The sequence below is a fragment of the Cyrtonyx montezumae genome, unplaced genomic scaffold, assembly GCF_038088225.1.
Source record: "Cyrtonyx montezumae isolate F1298 unplaced genomic scaffold, pur_monq_1.0 scaffold_5, whole genome shotgun sequence".
In the NCBI taxonomy this organism is placed as follows: domain Eukaryota; kingdom Metazoa; phylum Chordata; class Aves; order Galliformes; family Odontophoridae; genus Cyrtonyx; species Cyrtonyx montezumae.
The window spans coordinates 9,374,698-9,400,300 of NW_027072056.1; the positions used below are offsets into that span (position 1 = coordinate 9,374,698).

The 25,603-nt window shown below is 37.9% G+C and overlaps 2 protein-coding genes across 11 annotated transcripts in view; one reads left to right on the forward strand and one right to left on the reverse strand.

The window, feature by feature from the left end:
* Nucleotides 1–25,603, forward strand: part of ZBTB38 (zinc finger and BTB domain containing 38) — a 308,794-nt gene that overhangs the window by 144,784 nt on the left and 138,407 nt on the right. The gene's annotated exons all lie outside the window — the stretch shown is intronic.
* Nucleotides 6,168–25,603, reverse strand: part of TRIP12 (thyroid hormone receptor interactor 12) — a 69,468-nt gene continuing 50,032 nt past the window's right edge. For 8 of the 10 annotated variants that reach the window (XM_065748532.1, XM_065748540.1, XM_065748542.1 and 5 more), the window contains 22 exons: nt 25,328–25,535; nt 23,464–23,564; nt 23,155–23,329; nt 22,502–22,643; nt 21,426–21,617; nt 20,613–20,764; nt 18,992–19,164; nt 18,466–18,539; nt 18,158–18,357; nt 17,806–17,933; nt 17,376–17,527; nt 16,872–17,014; nt 16,138–16,294; nt 14,939–15,037; nt 14,278–14,392; nt 13,614–13,768; nt 12,959–13,123; nt 11,544–11,708; nt 10,633–10,746; nt 8,751–8,845; nt 8,475–8,578; nt 6,168–7,524 (listed from right to left, as the gene is read on the reverse strand). In XM_065748532.1, coding sequence (XP_065604604.1) covers nt 7,328–7,524; nt 8,475–8,578; nt 8,751–8,845; nt 10,633–10,746; nt 11,544–11,708; nt 12,959–13,123; nt 13,614–13,768; nt 14,278–14,392; nt 14,939–15,037; nt 16,138–16,294; nt 16,872–17,014; nt 17,376–17,527; nt 17,806–17,933; nt 18,158–18,357; nt 18,466–18,539; nt 18,992–19,164; nt 20,613–20,764; nt 21,426–21,617; nt 22,502–22,643; nt 23,155–23,329; nt 23,464–23,564; nt 25,328–25,535 — 3,206 coding nt within the window. In that variant the 3' untranslated portion in view covers nt 6,168–7,327. The remainder of the gene's footprint in view (nt 7,525–8,474; nt 8,579–8,750; nt 8,846–10,632; nt 10,747–11,543; nt 11,709–12,958; nt 13,124–13,613; nt 13,769–14,277; nt 14,393–14,938; nt 15,038–16,137; nt 16,295–16,871; nt 17,015–17,375; nt 17,528–17,805; nt 17,934–18,157; nt 18,358–18,465; nt 18,540–18,991; nt 19,165–20,612; nt 20,765–21,425; nt 21,618–22,501; nt 22,644–23,154; nt 23,330–23,463; nt 23,565–25,327; nt 25,536–25,603) is intronic. The other 2 variants (XM_065748537.1, XM_065748541.1) reach the window with 1 other exon arrangement.

Sequence of the window (25,603 nt, forward strand, 5' to 3'; positions counted from 1 at the left end):
ACATCAGTGTATTTAGATCCATTATGAATGAGGGAATTTGTTTTTGAGGCCATACCGACAGGAAGGATTGTTGCATTAAAAAATAAATAAAATGTTCTGAAGAGTGGTTAAAACCATTATTTTGGACTTAGTGGTATTAAACATCTGGACAGAAGTGGCATTAGACACAGACTGGCATTTGGTCAGGAATAGTCTTCTCCAGTGCAGAAAAATAAAACAAGTAAATCATCAGCATGAAGGCTGCAGCTGAATGTGTTCATGTGTGAGACAAGTAAAAACAAAACATTGAGCTGCAAAAGAACATAAAGAGAAAAGCAAAAATGAGACACAGTAGTTGTAATAAAATGAATGTTGCAACAATAACAATACTAACAGAAGAAACATATGAAATTGGTAGTGTTTTTATTTAGTTTATTCTACTACTAGCAGTGGTTCCACATTCATGTTGAAGGATTGGTTGTAACGCTGCCTGTTCTGGATATCTATTAATTTCTCTTGTACGTCACCTAGTTGTGTTTTTTAAAGAAGTAAATATTGCATTTTAAGAGATCAGTGCTGTCAGAGACTGTACATAAGACAGGAGCTGTCTCCAAGGGTCAATTTTGTTAAGTCCTGGAGCAGATACATTCTTACTACAATAAGGTGTTGTTCTATCATTAATTGTTTTTGTGTTTTGTTTTTGTGTTTTTCCCCCACTGTCATTCTTATTACAAATATTTTGCTATGAAAGAGCATTAACAAAGATCCAACCGTCGATAGAAAGGGAAATCTCACATGAGCTCAGCTCTAGGCTGCTAACACCACATGAACTCAAAATCAGGCACCCTGCTGCTGTCAAAACCAATATCAAATACTTGTGAGAGCTGCAATGTACAACGCCCTCAGAAAAATGTGCACCTGATATCAAATGGCATCTGAATCTCTTTGCCCACAAGATCAAAGCTAAAACCCTGGAGACCACATGATAAACTTTTGTTTGATGTATTTTTTGCAGGTGGATCTTGCTAAAAGTTAGCCAGTAGCACTGTAAAGCAGGAGATTAATTATATAACATGATTGGAGATACCTGGAGCATCACCATGGCCATAAAGCACATATAGCATTACTGTTATCATCCACCTATTTGAATTACATACAGGGGACAGTACTTTCCTAGTGTTTTGCATCACACATTCCTAATTTTACCTAATCTTTCAATTTTCAGGCAATTTCTAGATGCTATTTCAGTCAGTGCCTGTGAGAACTGCTCTTTCTAGAAAATCCTGTATGTGGAATTACGGCGTCTCCGTAACTGCTGTGAAATCATCTAACTACTTGTTCTGGAAGAAGTTGGAGGTGACAACTACCTGCTGTGACAGAGAAACTCAGAGCCATAAGCACTCCTGAACACTGGTAAATACCACTTCACTAAATTCTGAATACAACTGAGATGCCAGAATAAACTTCTGAAAGTTAAATCCTTTTAACTAAGGGAAGTAGAATCAATTAAGATCTGTAATTATCTGTTCATTGAAGCAGTCTTATAAAGCTGAAAATGGCTCACTATTTGCAGCTGCAGAAACCTTAGTAATTTCCCTTCATTTTATTGGAAAACTTAGAAGGTTTCTTTCTGTATATACATTTATTCTATTGAATATAAATTGATAGGATTTTGTTGCAGCACAAAACAGACAATTTCTGATGAGCATCAGCTTCTTACTGATTCTTGGTTAAACGCATGCATGCAGTTTTCATTTTAAATTCTAAGTACAGACAGCTAATTTTGAAACTGCAACACGTTTTAGTAAAACAGATTGATCCAGTTGGGTCTTTAAAAGCTCGGGATGGAGTCAGCACAATACCTCTGGGTATGAGGAGCAGAGGGAGATAATCCCTTCTCTCAATCCAGCAGCTGTGCTCCTGTGAGCACAGCACAGGATGCTATTGCCTTTCTTTGCTGCCAGGGCACGCTGCTGACCTGAATTCAGCCCTTTTCAGTAGTGTTGCTCTCGAGTCAATTCCTTTATCTCTAATTTCTGCTCTTCGAGAAGAAGGTGACGTTGCTGGCCTTAAATTGGAAGTCTGGTCTCAGAATTCAGTGTTACTAAAGCTGGGATATTTTCACTATTGAATAACTTCACTCCCACCCATCTTCTGTCCCATTTTGAATAGCATTTATGCCTTCAGCATTGCTAAATGAGGCTTGCTCCTTTGCATGCCGAAGAGACAACAAATGTGTGAAACCTGAGTCATTAGTAACACCAACACCATCAGTAAATTAAGCATACTAAGCCACCAAATGACAACAAAACTTAAAACACTGCTGTATGAGAAACACACTGCAGAGAATAGGACTGTGGGAAATGCTGACTGCAGGAAGGAAATGGTCAATTAAAACTTTTTTTTTTTAACAAGTCTCACTTATGAAAAAAATAATAATCTGCAATACCAGGTTGGTAGGGGAGGTGGGGAAATAAAAGTCCTACCCCATAGTTCCAGAAATAGATTAGCTGGTCTGAGTTCTTTTTTCTTTTACAACCCGTTTCCTGACTGACTACAAAGCACACTGAGGTCACTGTCTTCCCTGAAAACACAGGCTTTACTTTGCTAAGCATCTGTGACATTTACCCTTGCTATCAGAAACAACTACATCAGATCCTTTCGATATTTAAGCTCATCCACCAGGTGAAACAGCCGCAGGAGTGTGGGAGATAAAGAGACAGCAATGGAACTAAAGAACTCAAAAACAGACCTCTGCAAGAAGGCCAAGTATGATTCCATATCTAGCTCCTGAACTGAATGCCACTAAATTAAAGTGTCATTTACAGTTACATATTTGCCAGTAATTTTGTTGCTAACTTATTGCAGTAATTTTGCATATGAGGGTAGGAATCTAAAAACTCATTGCTTTCTCATAGAATCCCACGCTGAGGACATTTAAAAGCAGGTAGCAGCCTGGAGTGCCATCCAACAGGTAACAAAATCTTATGATCTTATCTTTCTTTCATGTGAAAGTGAAAGAACCATTTAGATAACTTCATTATACTGGCTTTCAGTATACGAGATGATGGTGTTTAAGTTTACCTTAAGGAATGGGAACATTCTCAGATCTCCATTTGTATTCTCAATAAACAAATAAAGTCAGGAAATGCAGTCTATTAAAGTCCTCGCAGTCTTTACCTACCTGCTGTTTTTAATGAGGGCTCAACAATAGCCACAGCCTAGTATTAAAAGCAGGGGAAATATAAGGGGGGCAGGAAGAAATCTTTACACTTGTTGCCTCCTCCCACCTCCCCTACTACTTACAGCTTAAGTTGGACACTTTTCTTCTTAACTTTAAGACGATTAAGATGTTACAGGAGTTGGAATTCCTCTTGTCACCTTTTTAAGTGGGAGAGAGGGACTCAACTTTCAACTCCCCTCAGGTTTGTTTTTTCTAGGCTTTCCTTGTTTTGAAAGTTGCTACAACGCTATGGCTTCAAGATCTGGACTTCTTTATCCTAGTAAAATACTGGATCCATGTTTGTTGTTTCACACATACATGCACACACACACTGCTTACTTGCACTTATGGTTCAAGATTTCACAATCCAAGTGCACAGAGCAAAGGAAAAGTCCCCAAACCAGTTCCCCCTCCATCTACCCCCAAAAGATGCCCACTTAATACACACACATTTCAGTATCAGAAGACAGTATTTCTATAAAGCCAGATTCTACACCAGCCCACTGAAAGTCTTTGAGCTCAAACAGTAGAACTGTGACATTTGTTTCCTAGCTGATCAATACACAATGCTTGGTTGAAAAGCTGGAGTGTGCCATTTACCATTCTGCTGGTGGAGCACTGCATAGAGGTGGCTATTCCTACTACTCTTGGGGCAACCAACCACTAAGCTGAGCAGGTCTGTCAAAAATCAGGGAGTTATAGCAGAGAAACAGCAAACTCTCAACGTTGAAAGCACATTGCTTCTGACAACACAGAAAGAACTTTGGCTAGGACTCAGTATACATAGCACAGAGGTTGTGTGGCTCAAGCCTTCAAGAAACAAGGAAAAAAGAGGAAAAAAATACAAGATACTGCAAGCCTTAAAAAGGCCCAACTAGAAGTACGAGCTTTTGACCCTTCCAAAATTTTTATTGTAGTGTCAGCAAATCTGACTTTTTCCTTCACTAATTTGTCTTTAGACATGATTTTTCTTTCTTATAGGATGGAAACCGTTATTACATATTTGAAGACAGGTTGCTGACAACAGGTGGGACAGGGCCCAGGAACTCAGCAGGTGGCATACCTACCTCCTCCCACTGCGGAGAATCACAAGTGACCCGGGCACTTGGAATGTCAGTCATGTCCAAGGCACCTACCTTTGCAGCTGAGGAAAACTCTTAACAGAGATAGAAAAGACATCTGGCTGAGAGTTTCTCTTGCAGGGAGATCCTCACCAATTACATCATGCAAGCAGTCTGCGTGTGAAGTTGTCCCACCTGATCAAGTTCGGCACCAGGCATGGCAATTTTAGTAATGCTTGGAGCTAATTCTTGTACTTTCTACAAATTTTAAAGTTTTACTGTAACTTCCTGATTTTATTTCAGACATAGCACTAATTGTTCCTCACAGAAAGAAAACACACTGCTCAATTTTGCCCAGTCTCAGCTCATATGGCACTTTCCTCATGAATTAACGACAGCAGCAATAAAATCATTCTGAAGAATGTCAGACTCATGCAACTCAGCAACTGATGCATTGTTCTCCAAAACCAGTTGAACTTTATCACGTTAAGAAAAAGTCTCAATTCTAAGCACTAAGACTTCCATCTGACAAACCAGTTCATCCCTAAAATGATGACATATTCTTGAGGCCTACAGTCCATAGCAGGCATCAGAGCACATCTACAGTCAATTTTAGCAAAATTCTCCCTTGAAGTTTCTGAAAAGAGGTAACGTGTAACACCCTGCCCCACCCCTCTGCTGGTTTCTCCACTTGCAGTTATGACATCTCTGCTCAGGAAGTAGTGCAGTCACGCAACCTAACTCTTCATCCCTATAACCTGCTACCTTTAAAGCCACACACTAAAAGCTGCCCGAGCAGTGGGAAGAAAGTGTAACCTAAAAAGGTTTAAATTCATTTTTCAGGCCAGCTACCTCCCTGGCCTGTACTGCAAATGACAGCCAGGACAACAACCACCATCACTTGCCATTGGAGGTACTATTTTTCTCCTTCCTTTTAAAACAGGCAACCAACAACTTATTGTCCCAGTGAAACAGTTACACAAGTGGCTTTATGTCAAATTTGAAAACACCTCAAAGTCGATGAAAGCCAAATTCTAGAGGGAGACAACAGGGGTAAAAAAATATCAATACACATGATATTTTAATACAAAATATTAGCTTTTTTTTTTTTTTTACACAAAAGTCAGTTTTTTTAAAATATAGAACCTTAAAAAAATGAACAAATTGCTATCCAACACTATAAACACTTCTTTGTGCTCAGTTTGATCAAGTTATCAGAACAGTTTAAACACCAGTCCATAGTTTAAACACTGCCTTGAAGTTTTATGAAAACTATGCCGCACTGTGCACTACCATTGTGTGAACAGTGTGAAGCGCCTTCTTTGTTTTAATAGCATAGAAGAAACTGTTCAGGTGTCTGGTTCTTCGTGCAAGGATTTCACATTCTACTCATGCTCATGACAGATTTGCATTACATCTCAGTTGCACTGGTACGAGCAACCACATGTAATTCTGTGAATGTTCACTGTAAGAATGTCCGTTACATGGATTGAGATACATATTCTCAAAGTACAAGTTGTTCAGCTAGATAAAAGAAAACCTGTTATTGTTAGTTTAGGGGAAATGCTAGCCTGATTGACCAGAATTTAACAATTGCTAAGCACTGAAATGAATTTTGATTTCTCAAAGTTGAATAAAAGTAATTAACTATCACATTGTCATAGAGATGGGCTACATAGCAGGTGCATCGCAGGATGATATGTAATTGCCCATTTTTTGAACCCAGAAACAGGAGAAAAAAAATTTCCCTCTACGTTGGAGGTCTTAAAAGATCTTGTTTTTAACAGCAAATCATCCACAGGTTGCAGGCTGTTAGCCTAGTAGATTTAGGATGATTTACTTGCATTACAGTAATTTACACAATTGAACTTTATGCATACAGTACAAAACTATGAACAAAAAGGTGAAGCAAACTTTTTTATTTATATTCAGGTAAAAACATTAACCTGATGAAGTAAATTATTGCAGATTTGAGAAATCAGCACATAAAACAGTTGGACAGAGCATTGCTTACAGGTGCTTTATCTGTGTCAAAAGACAAAGGCTGAACTGTTTGTTCCAAGCTAGCACTGAGGGGAGAAAAAAAACTACAAAAGTAATCCGGAACTTAGATCAAGAACAAGAAATTTGTTTACTCAAACAGGGAATGAAACAATTACTTTGTCTTTAAAAAAAACTTTACATCGATTCAAAATGCTCTGGCCTTACCACAATACACACTGGCCAGCCCAAACTGTCGGGACTTAAACTACATGAAATTCTTCCCAGCCTCTAGTTAAGAGGCCTCTGCTGCCTGAATCACTGTGTAAACAGCTCTAGAGCGCCGACTGGTGAAGACTTCCACCAGTACATCCTACCACTACAGAAACTATGCTATAAGAAAGGTTCTACCTAGTTACAAAGGCTGAATTATATTGACAATATATATTTGATTTCAGTAAAATTTAAATTATCTTAGAGAAAGAGGCATGAAGCAATTAAATGCTCATGCGAACCAAAACATAACAATTGTCGAATGTTGCACACAAAAGAACCAAGTGAATTGCACATCAGACAGTACATGAGGATGGGTAAAATCAGAGGAGGTGAGGGTACACAGAACTAGTCTACTAAACTAGATTTGTCAAATACATGGTGTATTTTAATTTCTGTACTTATGTACAAAAGTTGTCTTTGGAGGAAAAATTTCAGACTTCAGCTAGATGGATACACACAGCCCAGTATTAAACTGCACAGCGACATTTATTGTTCCAGCCTGGAAAAACATCCCTTTTTAAATTTCACACAGCAAAGCAAGTTAAAAACTTCACTCGTCAAATAAATGATAATTTAAACAAGAACTTGCTAAAGAAACTTTGTCACAACAACTTTTTAGGGCCTGAACATTTTTAGTCCATAGGGGCTTTTAATGAATATCAACCAAGTGTCTTTGTTTATAATCTGCAAGCCGTTTTTCTACAACAAGAAGGCGTAACACGTTTCCTTGACTCAGGTGATATATTTAGAAAAGAATCATGAGTTTCTCTTTTGCTGTAACAGGCAGACATTGCATTTTTCATTGTGATCAGGAAAGATGGAATGACTGCTGCCCTTCTCTTGCAGCTATCAAGAGTTTTTCACGCATTATCTCAATGGTTGAATAGTCCGGCAATTTCAGATAGTTCACACAAGTCATTACTGAGGGCAAGAAGTCATCTGGATTCTCTGTAGACTCAAATGTCTTCCGTACAATTGTCAGCGGAGGATTCAAACTTCGGAAGCCTATTAACAAGAGAAGAGATTCAGAATGACAGCAACAAAAGCACAGATCATACAACCGAGTTCTCAGGAACTGGGCTTAACAAGGCCAGAGATCAAGCCAATAATCCTTTCTGAAGATGAGCTTCCCAGTATTAATTGGGGAACAAAAATAAATGAGGCACCTCTATTTTTAGTGGTGGCATTTGTGTTAAAAACACTACACGTTATTTCTACATGCAGTTCCTAAGATTATCAGAAGTTATTTATGACTGTTGTATCTCATTTTCTCCAGCTAAGGTTTTTATACTTGCAACCCTTAATCCTGTCTGCACTCTCTTGCCCAAAAAACTACTCTTTCTTCAAAATCAACCTTCATGTAACAAATTCTTCCTTTCAGTAGAAAAAGCAGAGGTAATGGAGACACAGATTGCTTTTACTTGCAAAACATCCAGCCAGAAGGGTGGCAAAAGGTACCCTCTAATGATCCCTAGCAAAGACAGTAAATTCCTCATGTGTATTCTCCTCAATGCCCCTTGTCTAAATTCTGAAATCCAGAAGAGGAGTAATAGAAGTTTACCATTATGCCAGTACTGTTTCTTTGTTAGGAAAAAACGTTTACAAGAAGTAATGCATCATTTTGTTGTCATTGTAACTTAAAATATACACCTCTTACCGAAGAAACACAGTACTACAAACTTTCAGGTTTGTTTTGAGGAAGTCTGAATTATTCTTGCCCTCCAGGAGGTTATCTGGCAACCAGGAAAGAGTTGCTCAAATGTACTGATGAGATGAATGCAAAATTCATGACATAATTCTACCACCTGCATCTATTCAAACAATTAAAAAAGAAGAAACAGCAAACATACAAAGCTGTAAAATAAGCAATTATTTTATTTCGCCTTTACTCAAGTAATCCACTCATTCTGAAACACGAGTCATTCTGATTTCATGTATAGTAAAACAAAACCTACCTCCTACTGGCAGCCTGGGACTACCAGTCACAAACTGAAGAAACAGTCTCTGCTGCTCACTATCAAAGCTACTGAGAATTTCAAAGAGATACTTCACTGCTCGACTAAGAAGGGAAAAAAAAGAACTTTTATTTACAGTGAAAACAATTACACTAGATTCATGTTTATATACATACTTTCAAACATTTCATAATTCCCATTGTTTATGGGATAATTTATACATATACAAAAAATATATGTATATTTAGATTTAAAAAAAGACTAACTTCATTTTACCTGTCATGTGTATAACCGTGATCTGGCCTGCAACATTCCATTAAGGTCTTGGCATCCCATGTGTCTGTTTTGCTACCACATAAGAGCTGCTCCAACTATAAAATTTAAGAAAAAAAGATTTTTCCCTTTAGAAATCAATGTGGAGTTAGTAATGTCTGTTCTAATAGCTATTACAGTAGTAAAAAAAAAGTATTCTACTTTCTGGAATAGCTTGCTACAAAAACATATCAGCCAACCAAACTATTTCCCCCCTCCCACCCCTAGTCTTCGAACGCAATGCTTCAAGCCCAATGTCAACCTCATTTGCTGAATCTGCCCCTGCACCACCACATCTTGCGCGGCACACACCTCAGAACAGACAGCTCTCCAAGTAATTTATACTGGGAACAGAAATCTGCCAAACCACCTTAACATTCTCAATGTACTTTGCAAGTTCACTGACATATAGGGGAATGGGAAGAACAGAGTATTTACAATCATTCTGTTTGTTTTTAAAAATTCTACAAAGAAAAAACAAATATTAGGTGTGTTTCTGTCAGCAGAACTGTTGGGTTAATTCTTGGTTTATGTTTTTCTTGAGGGACTAAGGGTGGTGTGTTTGCACTTTTCTTGTTGCTTTTGTTTTACTTCAGCTTACTGCACACCTGTTCTTCCTATGCACTTAGGCAGTTGACAGGCTATAGCCAAAACACTGAAAGCTTCTACAGATGTTCTTCTATGCTAAGTTCTTTACAATCGCTTCAGAAGGGTTTGTAAAAAGGTTCAAATTGCTTGATAATCAGCAACAGAACTTCACTCATGTTTGTCCTATTAAAGATGAGATATCACTTGAACAGGATGCCAAGGGAGGTTTAAGGGGTCTCCTCTAGAGACGTCTGGGGCATACCTGGACACCTACCTGTGTGGGCTGGTCTGGAAAGCCTGCTTTGGCAAGGGGTGGACTAGATAATCTCTAGAGGTCCCTTCCAGCCCTGCAGTTCTGTGATAAGTTACGACTTGCACTACTCCTACTGCTTATTTGTCAACTGTATTTGCAATGAAAAATCATTAATATTTAAAAATTTTCAATCACAAATCAGGCATTAAACTCAAACAATGAGAAGAATTCCATGTGTCATGTGTACTTTAAAAAGGAGAAGCTTGAGTAAGGCACGTCACAAAGAATTTAGTTTTTCAGAAGCTTTACATCTGTTACAGAGAAAAACAGCAGTACTTCTTTGAAGTGGTACCAAGAGTTGTAAAGAATCACTACTAGCAAGCTGCAGATCTAGGCTCCAAAAAAACCTCACAATGCAAAGCATCAAGAACAAAGATTTTACATGAAGGCTTGGCTGAAAGTTTTAGAGCGTGCATTTCTTCCTGAAGCGTGAGTTGATGAAGACAGACAAACCTGTGGTAGCATAAATTTCAAATATACTCCTCAAAGACAAAATGCTAAAAAATTATTTTCTTGTCCACACAGTCCTAGTTGTGTCTCATTCAGTCTATTTAAGAGCATAAGAATTTTAAAGGAAAGTTAATGTGATGGGGGGTGAAAAAAAGGCACCACGACCAACCATCCTGTTCTTTAACTCCACACATGCACCTATAGCCATTAAGAGGTACTGCAATAAAAGGAACCAAAGTTTCCATAGCAGTATAGAACAAGTATATGTAAACAGAAGCCTTTTTCTGAGAAAAGCTAGATATACTCAACTTCCAAGAAAACTGCATTTTTCATAATAAAGACTGACCACTGAACCTAGAAATCTCAAATATTTAAATATGCAATTTGCAAGGCTGTTCTACTACTTTCCAACAAATGCTTGTGTTGAGACAAATCCATTGCATACACGTATGGCAATAATGTTATAAAACATCCTTTAAGAACACGTTTACCAACCTCCTCAGGATAGAAGTACTGAAGATGACTGAGGGGGAAGACCGATTCAAACCCATCCCTGAAAGAGTCGAACTGTCTGGCAACACCTTCATTCAGTGCCCAGAATATGACCAACTGCAAAGGAATCAAAAACGTTATTTGAAAAAAATAAAGTGCAGAACGGTCACAACTGTACAGGAGACTACAGCTACAGAAAAAACTCCAGCTAAGTCTAGTCATATATACTCAGTGCAGCTGAAGAGACGTTTGAGCATGAATTCACTGAGCTTACTCTACAGCATGGTCTCAACTTGCCTTACTTCACAAGCTTGTACTGCTGCCTATGTGCAAGTGTAGTGCAATAGCTGCAGAGAACCTCTTACACAGCCTGTCGCTGTAGATTAGGAAGTTTAATTAGTTAGATTTGGAGTTCAAAAATTGTAACTAGAAGACCCTACATGTGCAACTTAGGGCAAGTTTGAACAACTCACTTTTTATGCTTGATAAAAACAACGCTAATACTTAGAACTTGAAATAGCTGGTTAAACTGACTCTCTGATCAACAACATATTTTAAAGCAAATTAAATCTCTTTCAAGAGATTAAAGCTCTGAAAGTCCACAATTCAAATTAAACCATTTACTACAATACTTATCCAAAAAAGCACATTTGTAAACATCCATTATACATGAAAAAGACTTCTAAGCCACAGAACTTTCAAGCAAGATATGTTTGACTAGGACTCAAAAAGCTGGACTTTATGGTGGGTGAGTTTGTTTTGTACTAGTACAGAACAGTGGCAGTCAAAATTATTGCTGCTCCCAGTTCACAAAAAAAATGAACTGAACTACATACAGAAATAAACTGCTGGAAATAAAGGTGAGGAAGAATTAAAATAAAAACTTTGCAGTTCCAGCTTTGCTTTCTACATACTCTGAGGTACTCCTCTAAATTGTGGATGGTGACAGGTGTGTCTTTTCCCCCTTTTTTCAGTTCTATATTAGGAAAACCAGGAAGTGTGAAATCCAGCCCTAGATCCTCCACTGAGCAGCCATTCATAGTCAGAGTTTCCAATGCATACTGTAGACTTTCTTTGGTCTAAAAAAGAAAAAGAAAAATCAGTGAGAACAACTTATTCATGTAAAGTTACCAAGAAGTCATGCCTTCTAAAATAGTTTCAACCAGTATTTCTATAAGAATGTTGCTGTTACTGTACTACAGTATTCCTTGCTTTCCTCTATATTTTAAACATAACAGTAAGCCAAGACAAACCAAATAAATTATCTCAATAAATCTATCAATTCTGGAATTACTTTGACTGCACTTTTTTTTTTTAATTTAGGAATGCTGCTGCAGAAGAATGAGATGTGTAGCAAGTTAGAGCTCTTGGCTGTGCTTTTTCCTTAGAATACTGAACAGCATTCATATTTGGCATACATACTGACATTTTTCAGCTTGTATCCATCAGGTTTCTTTAACTTGCTGGTAAACTAAAAGTGGTGATGAAGGGGAAAGAGTGAGACAGTGAGATGAAGAGAAAACAGAGGCCCACAAGTTTGCTGTAACTTCACTTGTAACAGAGCAGGTGCATCAAGAATGTAAATTAGGTTATTGACACCTAAACATACTGACATTGGATGCTAGAAAGGAACATGTGCGCCAAAAATCGTTATCACTATAAAAGAGCATTACTATTTATAGTTAGCACTGAAAGAAGAAATTAAGATTCCACTGTTCATGTAAAATAACTTGGAAATCACTCCATGTCCATACATCAGATCTACATACAGCTCTTTCAGCAAAGAAAAAAATTAAGACAGTCTGAAAGACTGATTAAACCAACTAATGAATCCAAGTCAACATACAAAAAAAAAAACAGCCCTTCTCCCCCCAGTGTTAAAGCTGGTTAGTCTTTTCAAAGTGAACCAGAAGTTACCTTACACAATCCCTCAGTTTTAGTCATTTCTAACCTCCTTAACTTAAAAGATTTCTGTAATAAATTTCTAATGTTAGAAGCTATTAGGCAGAATAGATCAAGCCTAATCTGGCTGTAAATGCTCCTGTTCACTGCATGGGAATTGCATCAGATGACCTTCAATAGCCCTTTCTAACTCAGTTCTACGATAATTACAAGCCACTGAATCAGTAATATTAAAACTGTTCCTTTACATAAACGTATTTTTTTTAAGATTTTTAGTATTTTTAAGTAAGTATTAAAAGTATTAAAAGTATTTTTAGTAAACTTTTTAGTTTTTTTTTTTAAGATTCTTAGTACTCAGCATTATCATACACACATTTGTGTGCTACAAAATCCAAGTGTATGCAAAGATGTACTCTTCCTTCCCTACCTGTGTTTTGTCCTGCTCAAGTCTTTTCTTTTGCCTTACAATATCTTCAAGGTGATATATTGATTTGGCTACTACCGGATCAATACTGAACAAGTCATGTGATGTCAAAGAAGTTTCCTGGCGTAACATCCATTTATAAAAAGGAAGTCCAAGAGGGAGGTCCACCTGTGAATCAAAACATCCAGTACCAAACAGTTAGTCTTTAAAAATACCACTTTTCCATTACTCTCTCTTGACTACACCTAGAATTATTTAATAATTCATAGCTCTCTCACATACCAAAGCAGTGTTTTTACCCAAGATGTTTACCTCTGAGCAAACAGATCTGACTACTTAGAGCACATGCATCAGATCATCCAGCAAGTTACCAGGCAGTATATTACTGATTCCAAAGTGACTCTTATATAGGACCAGAAAGACTACAACACGTAGCTGACATTTCCTCATCCCTTCCTCATTGTCTTACAAGTCACTGTAAGGCTCTTCAACATGCACTACCTTTTTCCCATTAATAAGTTCAACTGCACTTCTCCACCTAATCTACTAGAGCTAGAAATACTTCCTTGCAATTGCAATGCTACATTTTTCTCTCCAGTTAAAAAAACATACTTCCCACTTCAACCCTTTAGGATCACATTTTCTGTTTTAAACTCACCAGTCTAAAATCCATGATTGCCTTAGCCATTAATTTTCCAAGAAAACGGAACTTCATTTTAACTTTTGCAATGTGAGCAGGCTTGGCTGTTCTACCAAAAGGAAGTGCAAAAAGGCCTTGCAGATTCTGAATATACTTGGTACCTTCCTGGCTTCCTAGTGAGGAAGAGGAGGGGAGAGAAAGGGAAATGAGTTCAACATGCACACTGCTAGTTTCATCCTGGCCAAGAAGCTACCACAATTATCACTGAATTGTAGGGGTTGGAAAGGACCTCTAGAGATCATCGAGGCCAAAGCAGTTCCCTAGCCCAGGTTGCACAGATGGGCATCCAAGTGGGTCTTGAATGTCCCCAGAAGAGACTCCACCACCTCTCTGTTCAGCCTGTGCCAGTGCTCCATCACTGCACTGTGAAGCAGTTCCCACACAGATTTGTGTGGAACTTCCTAAGCATCAGCCTGTGACCATTTCTCCTCGTCCTATCACCACACACTGGTGAGAAAAGTCCAGCCTCGTCCCTTTGCCTCTCACACTTCAGATATTTACAGACATGAACCAGATCCCCAGTGTGTTTTTACAGCCTAAAACACATAGTAAAATTAAAATTTGTAGACTCTGAATCAATATCAGAACAAAGTTGATAGTTCAGAGGTAGTAAAACATTTACCTTTTGGATTGGCTAAAGTTACTTCTTCTCCCCTCCAAAGGCCTAAGTCTGCTCTCTGTAGTTCCTGAGATACAAGTGCATAGAACTCTAGTGTAGGGCCCAGGCCTGTGCCAACCTTCAGAGGAGAAAGCAGAATGCGGGGGAGGGAAGGGAAGAGGCAAGGGGAGAAAAATAAGTAAGTAAATAAGAGTCCATTATTATCAGTTTGAATATCTAAATTCTTTCTTACTCTAAGAAATGTAACACACGATGAGCTATAAGACTATGCTGCAAAAGAACCTCCAGAGTATAACTACACTAACAACATTTACAAAACAATTTACAAAACAAGCTTAGAAAGATCACATAGAGTGGATAATAGAATAAAAGTAACAGGAAGAGGTATTAGCCACCTAATGATCATACTATAAAAAAAATGCAGCTTCACCTCAAGTTAGAATAGATTCTTCAGAATAAGCGATTATGAAATGTAGTACAACAGGTCAGAAAGTTTCTTCTAGCAACTAAAAATTATAACCAAATGAAGGAGAGATAATTAAGAATTTTGCAGAACAGCAGTGGGAAGGATCGAGAGTCTGACTAGGTCATTCTAGGAAAGTTGTAGCTTTTTATTAGTCTTCATTAAAAAGGAGTTAAATTAGACTGCATTGACATTACTTACTTCATTCTCATACTGGATTTCCAACATGGCTCTTGAACTGCCTAGATCCTGCATCACAGATTCTGCCTGTTTCAACAGCTCATCTCTGTTCACAGTGCGCTACACATTAAAGAAGTTTTAAGTAGTGAAATTATGTCTGTAAGCCCCAGTTCCCAAGGCAGTTAACAATAGGAAAACGTTGGTTAAGCAAGCTTTTCCACCCCATTCTAACAGTTCCATAATTGAACAATTCTGAAATACTTGAATAAAATGATCATTTCTCCTATATCAAAACTGGCAAGCAATAAAGTGTTCCATTTAAAATTAGAATATCTTACAGTTATATCTGCATAACCTAACAGGTACTTATTACTCCTGCTAAGAATCTGGCAGAAGGACTACAAGTTAGTAAAGAAGTGTATTATGGAATGTTAACTACCTTAAACTAACATGGGGTTAAGAGAAAACAGGCTAGAGATGCCCAGATTCAACAACCTAAGGTAACGTTTCTATCCTGCCCTCACATATTCCCTAGTAGAGTAAGTGGCAGGTTTAAAAAAACAACCACACACCACTGGGATTCCTACACGGTGGAAACAATGGTCTAGTTAAGCTAGATTCTCACCTCTCTTTTCTTCCAAAAGTACTCACAACCATGCAGATCTATACTATATAGCAGATATCAAATTAAAATAACATCTCCATACTCAAGGTTGAGAGTACCTACCAAGACTCCCTCAATTTTAAGCAGTCACAGCATAATTTCACCATGTTGTGACATTACTGTCCCAGAATATAAGGATGGTGTTTCCATTTATTCATATAATGTTGCCCCTACATCCTATTGCCAGAAGTATTCCAGACTTCTATCTGAAGCAAATCAGTTTACAAACAAATGTAAAGAAATACCTCTAATCAAACTTAAAGCTTGAAGTTAATTCTTGCTATATAGTTTCAGAAGCTATAAAGAATACAGCTCTAAATTAAGGAGGATGTGAAAATGCAACATGAAGTATACTCCGACCCCTTCTGCCATCTAATGGCAGATACCTAGAAGACACTGTGCTTTCTACTTGGGGACTTTTACATGAATGAAAGCAAGCCTCCTCTTCATCTGTAAGCTATCAGAAGTGATGTTTTAAAATAAATTTGCTTTAATTATATCCTTAACAGCAACAAACAAATCACACATTCCATTTTACAAAAACACATATACCTACTTTTTTCCTGTCCAGTCGTGGTGCCACTCTGCTATCCTGAGAATCTGATTGATTGATTTCTGGATTAGTATCCAGTAGTCTTTGCATGGCTCGATCACGATCAAAAGCAGTTACATAAAACAGCATTTGTCGGGTATCAAATGGAAAGAAAAATGGGCTGCAAAGAGCATTGGATTAATTAGCTGGGATTCAACAACCATTTATGGCTAGAAGAAATGCAGTATGCCTGAAGCTAAAGCTTTATTAGATACTGTTAAAAGCAACCTCTGAAATGGTTTTGTGGTGACGCCCACGACCAAGTCTAGAGATCAAATATTAATACAGAATTAATATTAATACAGAATTTTTAGAAGAACCTAGAAAAAATTTAAATTCTAGAAAAAAGTAACTCATTCTCAAATGCCATGGCTATGCAAAGCCTGTATAGCTTTCCTTTATTTGCTCAAGCCTGTTTTACAGTTAGTAAATCTAATTTACAGAAGAGCTCAAGAATGTGGCTTGAGCTTCTGTATTTGTAAAAGACAAGTTGTCCAAACCTCTGCATTTAGTTTAAATTAGGTAGCATAGGTGTAAGGTATTAACATTCATCCAAGTGTGCCTATGTAACTTGCAAGATTTCTGTTACTTTTACTTCACATAGTACTTTCAAAATTGTAACATACTGTATTCAGGCTGCACAGCTAAGAGGCCTAATGAAGTCAGATTAGAAATGTTATATGGTAAGTCACTCATACCATGTTTTTCCAAGTTCTGTCAGCCAAGTTGGTATATTTCCTGTCATAATTACCAGCGGATCTTGAAGCTGTCTGTTTGCTTTTGCTGTCAGTTTACTGTTGATAAATTCTGACGTTGGAATAATCTCCTTGCATATTGCATTCTGTAATAATTAAAGAAAAACATTTCTAATTAAAGAAAAACAAACAAGTCTTTTTGTTTTTTTGATCACAGGAAAAAAAGTTTTCACTGTTTGGTCATGCAAAGTCTGACTCCTGAAAGAACTTACAGTAGAAGCCTGCTCAGTCTTTCTTTTCAGGAATAATGTTACCATTTGAATTTAAGGAAGAAAAAAAACAAAGGGTGTTCAAATACACTTTAAAGAAGATATGGCTGGCCATAAGAAAACACAGCTTTCATCATACTTTTTTTTGTTGATTGAGGGTTAAGTGGCACATTTTATGGATTTCTGGACAATTATTTATACCAAGTATGAAAAAGATTTTAAGAAGTGCTCTACTCACATCATACAAATAATACCAGTATCGACTGATAGCATGTAAAACTCTCAAAAGAAGAATAACATCTAATGAAGGATCTTCAAATGTTATGTTTTCAGGAGGAGTAGATATGAGGTAAACTTCTAAAGGATTCAATACCGAAGGGCATACACCATCTAGCAGGAGAGAAGAAAAATTGTTATCAAGACATTAGTTAAACATGTTCAAGATTTATTTAGAAGACATTTAAGTAGCTTTTAGTCACTTATATAGCATTCACTCTACCAACACTAGGCAATTCAAATAGATCTTACTTTTAGTTTTAATATACACATTAATATATGCTCACTTATGTTTTAAAATAAACTTCTTATGCTTTAAAAAAGTGTCTAACACTCCTCCTCCCCATTCTTCCAGAAATTTCACAGGAATATTACCTCAGCAACACACTCACCGTGCCACAATTCATCATGCTTTTTAGAATTCCTAGGTGAGGTTTTCGTGGGAGCAGTCTGAGCTCTTCCTCTTTTACCCCCAACACAATCTTTGTTACCATCTTCATCCTCACGTACAGGTTTGTACCTAAAATGTAATTAAGGTTAAGATGTTTTTGTTTGTTTGTGTTTTTACTTGCATGGAAACAACAACAGTTGTAGAACTTAGTTGATTAAATTACTGTAAATTTACTTCTGTGACAGTTAAAAGCAGAAAGATAAGAGACTCACAAGGAAATGAGTAACATTAATTTTACTTACACGTACATCAATTTCAGACTGGAGAAGCTGTCCCTTCTCTAGCAAACTTACCAAATGGTATGTGTTTTTGTCCAAATCCCAGCTCTTCCTAATGGGTTGCTTTCATCATCAGTAGATTCCCGCTCCTCCTCAGCCTGCAAACTGTACAGCTTAACTGCTTGATACACAGTCATATTATATGGTAGCAAGTGATCCCCAATGTAGAACTGCAATCTATGTCTCACATTCCCTGAATTTAAGAATTGAGCAGCCTGAACAAAGCAAAAACAAAAAACACACAAGTTAGGAAAACTAGTTACTGGCTTCTCTTTGAGCTTTCCCCACACCGTCCTCTCTCCTTCCACAAATGGGATACTTACCAAAGATTCATCTATTTCTTCATCTGACCCATCATCATCACTATCCTCATCATCTTCTCTAACTCTTCCATAACCTGAGGCAAGAGTAGAAAATTTAGAAATTTAGAAAGTAGAAATTGTTTTCACATGAAAGGTAACAGTCTTTTTGTACTCATGTAAACCACTGCTTAAAAGTTTCAAAATACACATGTATAGATATGTAAGTCATACACTTCAGAAAAAAACAACTCACTGTCAACATTCACCTCAAACTCACCACATTACAGCCAATGTGATAGTCAACTCTATTATATATCTATAATTATTTAGATGTAATTCTTTTCAAGCAGGAAAGTTTGCCTCATATAATGGTAGGTTTACTTTTGGCCTTGCTCTATGCCCCTGTGAATGAGATACATTTACAGGTACCTCAGACTTCCCAAAATATAACTCTCACAGGTTTCTGCAGACGCAGCACTATTAACCATAGAGACTAACTATCCTAAGAAACAAAGTACCCCTAGAGACCGTATAAAGACAGAAATACCTCTAACAACAAGGTATCTTTCAATGGCTTGAACCAAAGCCAGAGGATCAATCTTCACAGGTCCACCCTTCCACTGTTTCACATTAGCACAATCTGGATGTCTTTGCAGCTGGCATTTTAACTGATGTGTATTGAAGAATTTTAAAGCTTGGGATCCTCTGTTAAGAGAAAAACTCAAAATAATTTATGAAAAAAGTTGCCATAAAGAATCTATTAGCAATAACTGCACTAAAAAAGGTTTATACATGCATTTAAGAATTCACTCGTCCAGATGATGACTCCTCAGTCTATTACTCTAAAAACATGCTATTAAGATTTGGATTGACAGATTAAGAGTTCAACAGTTTAGGAAGTCCATAATCTAAACTGGCCAAAGTCTTGTTTCTAATGGAATCTGCACAGATTAAGAGAAAGTCCAGTATGAGGTCTGGTCACAGTATGGCCTACATTGTCTATCACTGACATTTGAAATTCTTCAGACAATTTTAGAGCTGTGTTGACTTACAGTGAAATAAGGTAAGAACATGGATGGAAAATGCAAACATCTTGTTCCCATGTGTTTTAATAAGGACTTAAAGAGACAAACTGAAAGTTTCTGTTTTTCTTGCTAAATATAATTCATACACATTCAATTTCACCAAGCTGACTATCAATACTTAAGCTAACTACTCTCATACACAGAATTCCATCTTAAGCCACTTCTGTTTCCAGGTACTAGTGAAAAATTAAGTCAAAGTCTTCAATGACAGAATGAACATTAAGACTAGTCAGTCAATCAGTGCTGCTATAGCCCAGCTTTCCATGGTGAGCTTTGTATCAGAGCAGCAGAATTCTGAATTTATGACTAGCACTTCAACTTTCATAGTTATCCTTTTTTTTTTTTTAATACAGTGTATACTGGGAAGCACTGCAAATAGTCTGTGCTCCGTAGTCTTATGAAAGCTAACATCAAGACCATTCCTCCAAGTATTAGAAACAAATTATCCATGCATTCAAACCCGTTTTTTCTTTTAAATAGTTTCACAAAAAGCAAGTATTGAACTTCAGTGTACATCACATTAATACTGTTGCATGATGCTCAAACAGATTCATTGTACGAGAACTTATCACAATTGTTGATTAAAAACACTGCTATTTTCTACACTCCTTCCCTAATAGTTAAAAGAATATGTCTAATAAAATTCAGCCTTTTGACAGCATCAGAATACTTTCAGACTTGCATGCAACTGGTACTGTATAGATCTAGTTACGTCTGTTTTAACAAAAGAATTATGTTGAAAACAGAACCTATCTGAATAATAAAGCTGAGCACAGTAATCCAAATTCACAGCAGTTTATTGCTTCACTAAAAATATCAGTGCTACAAAAAAGAAATTATTCCTTCCAGTGTTGGTCACAAGTGCAAGGAAGACATCGAGTTTTTAAGGTTAAGAGACTGCTTCCAACCTGAGCCTAACAGGAAGAAGTTTCAAGACCATAAGCAAAAATGTAGATACAACCTCCCACTCACTTATCTCGAACAGGGTCAGAATTCTCCATTACCTCTTGAAACTAAGTGTTGAAATAAAGTTTGGAAAACAAAGGTTTCCAGTAAAAACGTTACCTGAGCATTAATCCTTACCTGCTCCCTGTTCCATTTCCACTGGGGAAGTCATGCACTTTCACTGGAAACTGCTCCATCTGACTGAGGCAATTATTCATTTTATGGACTAATGCCAACAAAGGTGCATTTTCTAATGGCTCTAATCTTCCAAGGGGTTCCTCTCCAGGAAGCTGGAATATATTCAAGTGTTTCAGTTACATGCCTGAATTAATTCACCTTAAGGATCTTACACCACAGGTTGTTCACAAACAGGTTAAACTCAATGCTCTCACTACCAGCAGTATCAGAATAGTAAGATGACACAGTAAGTGTATAAAGAAAAGACCATGTCTCTAGAATGCACTTCTCACTCTTATAAGTTTAGAATTAATAGCCCTGAAGATCTGAAGCATTCATCTCAACCACGAGCAGTAAGCTTCACTGAAACTTCAGTTACCTACTTCTCTTCCACATTTAATTTCTTCCTTTAAAGGCAAGACAATCTAGTTTCTTGCAGTATTCAGGACTAAAAAGAGCAAAAGTGACTGGGATCACTATCTGAACTCTTTCCATATCAATTTACAGTCTGGAACAACTTTTAAGTTGTTCAAGACTTGCAACTGGACATTTTGAAATTTTCTCCCATTCCCCCAGCTGGGTGAAATTTTCTGATTACAAGGTACTCTAAAGAGTTCATGACTTGGTAAAGACAGAACCACATAAAAGCTGTAGTATTGTACAGCTTTGCTGTAAACAAATAATTCTGCATTCACTCCCACCACCTCTGAGTCAAGGTCATTGCTCAGCCACTCAGAGAAAGACAAGTATGAATGCCAAAACAAAAAAACTTACTGGAGAGGAGAAAAATACATGAAGAAATCTTTTCAATCTGATATCCCTGTTTACAGCATCTTTCTCACTTTTAGATGTCAAATAAAGCAGCAGTTGTTTCACAAATCCACTATGCTGGATTTCAAATGAGGAGACGTCAGACTCCGAGACAATGCTACGGATTTCTACAAGGCACTCTGTTCCACCATCCACCTGAAAAATACAAAGACAGTATTTGACTACCCAAGTAATAAGGTCTTAAGAAATACTGTTACTCTTCCTACAGCATAGAACAGCTCTAAAAAGGTAAGAAGGGCTTTCTTTTAGTAATGCAATACCAGTAACAGCTGAGCAAGTAAACTAAGCATAAGCAACACCTTTATTCAAGGGGAAACATTACAGGGAAACTACATTTTCCCTTTTTAAAAGTAACATAAGGTTCTATTCCTGTCACAAATTAATGAGCTCCAAACAAACTACAAGGAGAACTAAAACATACTGACATAGATTTTAGAAAACAAACATATGTAAGTGAAGAAAATAAAGTTTTATATAATTATTATTTCCTAGGTCAAAGCACATAAACTTAACTCAGCTGTTCAGCTACTTTAGAAGTTACAAGTTTAGTCTATTTGTTAAGTACCACAACTGCCTGAGAAGTCAGGCTCAAAATTCTTGAGATGATAGCAGATTTGACCCCATCTGTATTACTTTTTCTGTCCTGTAAATGAAATACTACTGTCCTCCCCATGCACCCTGTCTGAAGTTCTGATTACAAACTCCCCAGGTAGAAAAGCAATCCTAAACAGAACTACATTTCTGAATTTGGATGGAAACACTGGAAGCAACAAGAAAAAAGGAACACCATCACTAAAGCTAATTTTTTTTTATTATAAATAGTGTGCCAGTGGTTAAACAGTAATTTAAAAAATAAACAGAAACAAGCAGGCCACTTCAAGTGTAGAAACACTTAAAATACTGCCCACATTGTCTAAAATTGCCAGCTTTTTTTCCCTTTAGAACCACAGCTTTCTCCTAAATACTTCCACTGCAACCATTCCCACTCCACCCTTCCAAACAAGTCTGCCACTTCTAACCTGGAGGTTAAGTTGTTCAGTTGCAGTGCAAAGTCTCTGTAATACATTTAGTGCAGGATTGCTTCCATCCATGTTTTCCGAACTAAAATAACGGTCTACAAATTTATGGGCTTGCTCCTTAATCCAACCCTTAATTTTTTCTCTGTAATGAAACAAAAAGCATTTGGCCACATTAGTATTTGCATTTCAGCAATACAAATAAACACAGCTGGAATACTACTTTCCCCATGTTTGACAGCAAAAAACCCTCCTTCTTAATCATAGTAAAAAACATTCACTCCAACGATCACTTCTTGCACCATTTTTCCAAGTTCACTAATTGCTTTTCCAGCATATTACATGCTATTAAGAGGCTACTCATTTTTCTTCACCTTATCACAGAACTCTTGAATGGTTTGGAAACAACCCTGAAAGATCATCTAGTCCATGGAAAAAAAAAAGACATCTTCCACTAGAAAAGGTTGCTCAAAGCCCCGTCTAACCCAAATCTCAGTACCTTCATGGATGAGTCCCCCACAGCCTTTTAGGCTTACTTTAACAGTATTTATTCCCAAACATCTTTGATGTGCTACCTGCTCATACAACCATTTATCCCAAGAAAGTGGCTGCAACTTAATTTCAACTTCATATTACATGTATTTTGACTTGTGTACCTGTTATTGGAAATTGTATCCTTGGAAGCAGCTCTTGCAAGACCACTTACACCTGCTGTTCGTGCTGGTTCAATGTTATTACTGTTAGACTGTGTACTTAATCTTCCCCATGTTTTAGGATTTAAACTTGCTAAGAAGGAAGATTTAGGAGATTGAGTAGTTGTAGGGCTTTTTGCTGCAGAAAAAACGGACAAAATTACAAGAACATCCTAGAATCAACAGTTCTACTGCAGCTAGCATTAATGCATTAAGTAGCACTTCCAATAAGTTCACTCCAAAAGGAGTGGAGCAGTATTAAGAACATTTTACCTTGATTGTCTACTTTATCATCGTCTCTTGGGGGAGAATATTTTGGTCTCCTTGGCCCCCGTTTTGGCAGTCTTTTCCTCTTTAGAACATCACTCAGTCGTCTGTCCAAATTTAAAAAACAAAGTTGCATGACACCATGAGTTCCGTGACTCATCACATTCATAAGCATAAGGACATAAGAGATCCCAATACAAAACAAGGAGGGCACAATGGAAGAACAGAGTTAAGACTCCCTCTCCTATAGTCTAATATAATGAGAAGGACAAAGCAATTACTCCAGCTAGAAGGAAAGCACTTGACTTGCTGTCACTCTTCTACTACAGGTAGCCAAACACAGACAGGAACACCACTGAGTAAAAACATGAAAATAATGTGGAGTCTTTGCAACTGTTCAGTTATTCACTTATCCAAACGCACTTTATACGAAAAGGAAAACAAATTCTCAAACAACGAAAGACAACTGACTTGCCTGTACCCTTGATAATAACTTAATGGCTCCAGTCCCCAACAGAAAGCAACTATGCACCATGGCAAGTATTCCTTTGAAAGAATCACTGTTCTCAGGAGTTACATGAGACTACAGCTGTCGCTCTTGGCATTCTGTAGTCTCCCACCAAAAAGCATAGATTGTTTCATAGCATTACATCTGTAAGACACTAATATTTTATATCACTGCCTCAAAGTTATCTGATGAACATGTCCGAACATGTCCAAGCTAGTCCTGGGCAAGGGTTGTGAAATCCTTTGTCTAAGGGACAAGCAGATGGGCATGTCATGGGGCAACGAAAGAGAGAAGCTGCAGCTCAGTGGCCGCTTTACACTCTTTTGTGTGGTACTCATCTCCGTGGGGAGATAGCCATCTCAGGAGATGCTTGCCTGGCAGGTAGCACGGGGTTTGCCACATAGGCAAGAGAAATGAAGGATAAAAGAGGGATCAACCACCATGAGATTGTTGTGGTTTTGTTGTTGTTGCTGTGTTGGTGTTCTTCCATCAGAAACCTCATGAGCTGATCCCTGCTGCTGAACTCCCTCCTGGGCCTGCTGCCTGAGACATGCTGCTTTCTCCTGGACCTCGCCGCTCCTTCGAGGTGTTCTACCATCTGAACCCTCACGAGCTGATCTCTGTTTGCTGCTACTATGGTGCTGACTGAGGCTGTTCCTGGACTTTCCCCATGCTGCTTCTCCTGTGCTGACTTGGTGCCGCTTCTCCAGGACAGCTGCTTGCTGCTCAGGGCTGCCCGTCGCTGCTGCTGTTCTCCCCACTTCTGCCACCCCTGCTCTTCTGCCTCGGACCGTCGGAGCCGCTTGCAACTGGACCGCCCCTGGGATCCTGGCTGGTGACTTTCCCCGCGTTGTACAAACTCCTGCTTCTTTCCTATCACTCGCCTTCTCTTCCCCATCACCCTAACAGTGTCCACCTTCCCCATCCCCCTGATTTATAGTGGTAATAAACTGGTCGGACCAACATTTGAACTGTTGTTTCTTAATCTCACGCTGGGTATACACATAATCTAAGAACCTCGTCGCCCTCCTTTATATTGGAGCGTGACATTTTTAATGGCGTAGTTGGCAGGATAATCTCCATGACTTGCTTCCCTCCTTTATATTGGAGTGTGACAACATCACAACTATCAGGTCACTACTTTTTTCCTTTGTTTGGTCTTTTCTTGGAAAAAAAAAAAAGAAACTGTATAAAATGAAATAAAGCTTCCAAATGATAACTTCAATATGGCTTCATTTTACTTTGTTTAAAGGAATTTATCACAGCCAAATAACAGCTGATACTGTAGCAGCCCACATCAGTTAAGATTTTTCCAAAGGAAAGAAAAAAATCACATTTGCTCACAACACACAGCACACTTACCCCTGTGGGCTTAGATCCAAAGAATCCTCCCGGCTGTGCTGTAAGCTGGGAGAGCCCAAATCTGCAGCTGCATTAGTGGCAGCAGTGGCTGTTCCAGTACTTATTGTTGTAGTGGTACCCAGTGTTCCTGATCCATTAGTGCATACTTTCGGTGGGCTTGTTAGCAAAGCCTCAGACTCAGCTAAATTTTTCACCTGATGCATCACTCCTTCAAAAAGGAAGAGATCATTATGCTTGGTGTTTTATTTGGGGCTTTGGGGGAAGAGGATACAGAAC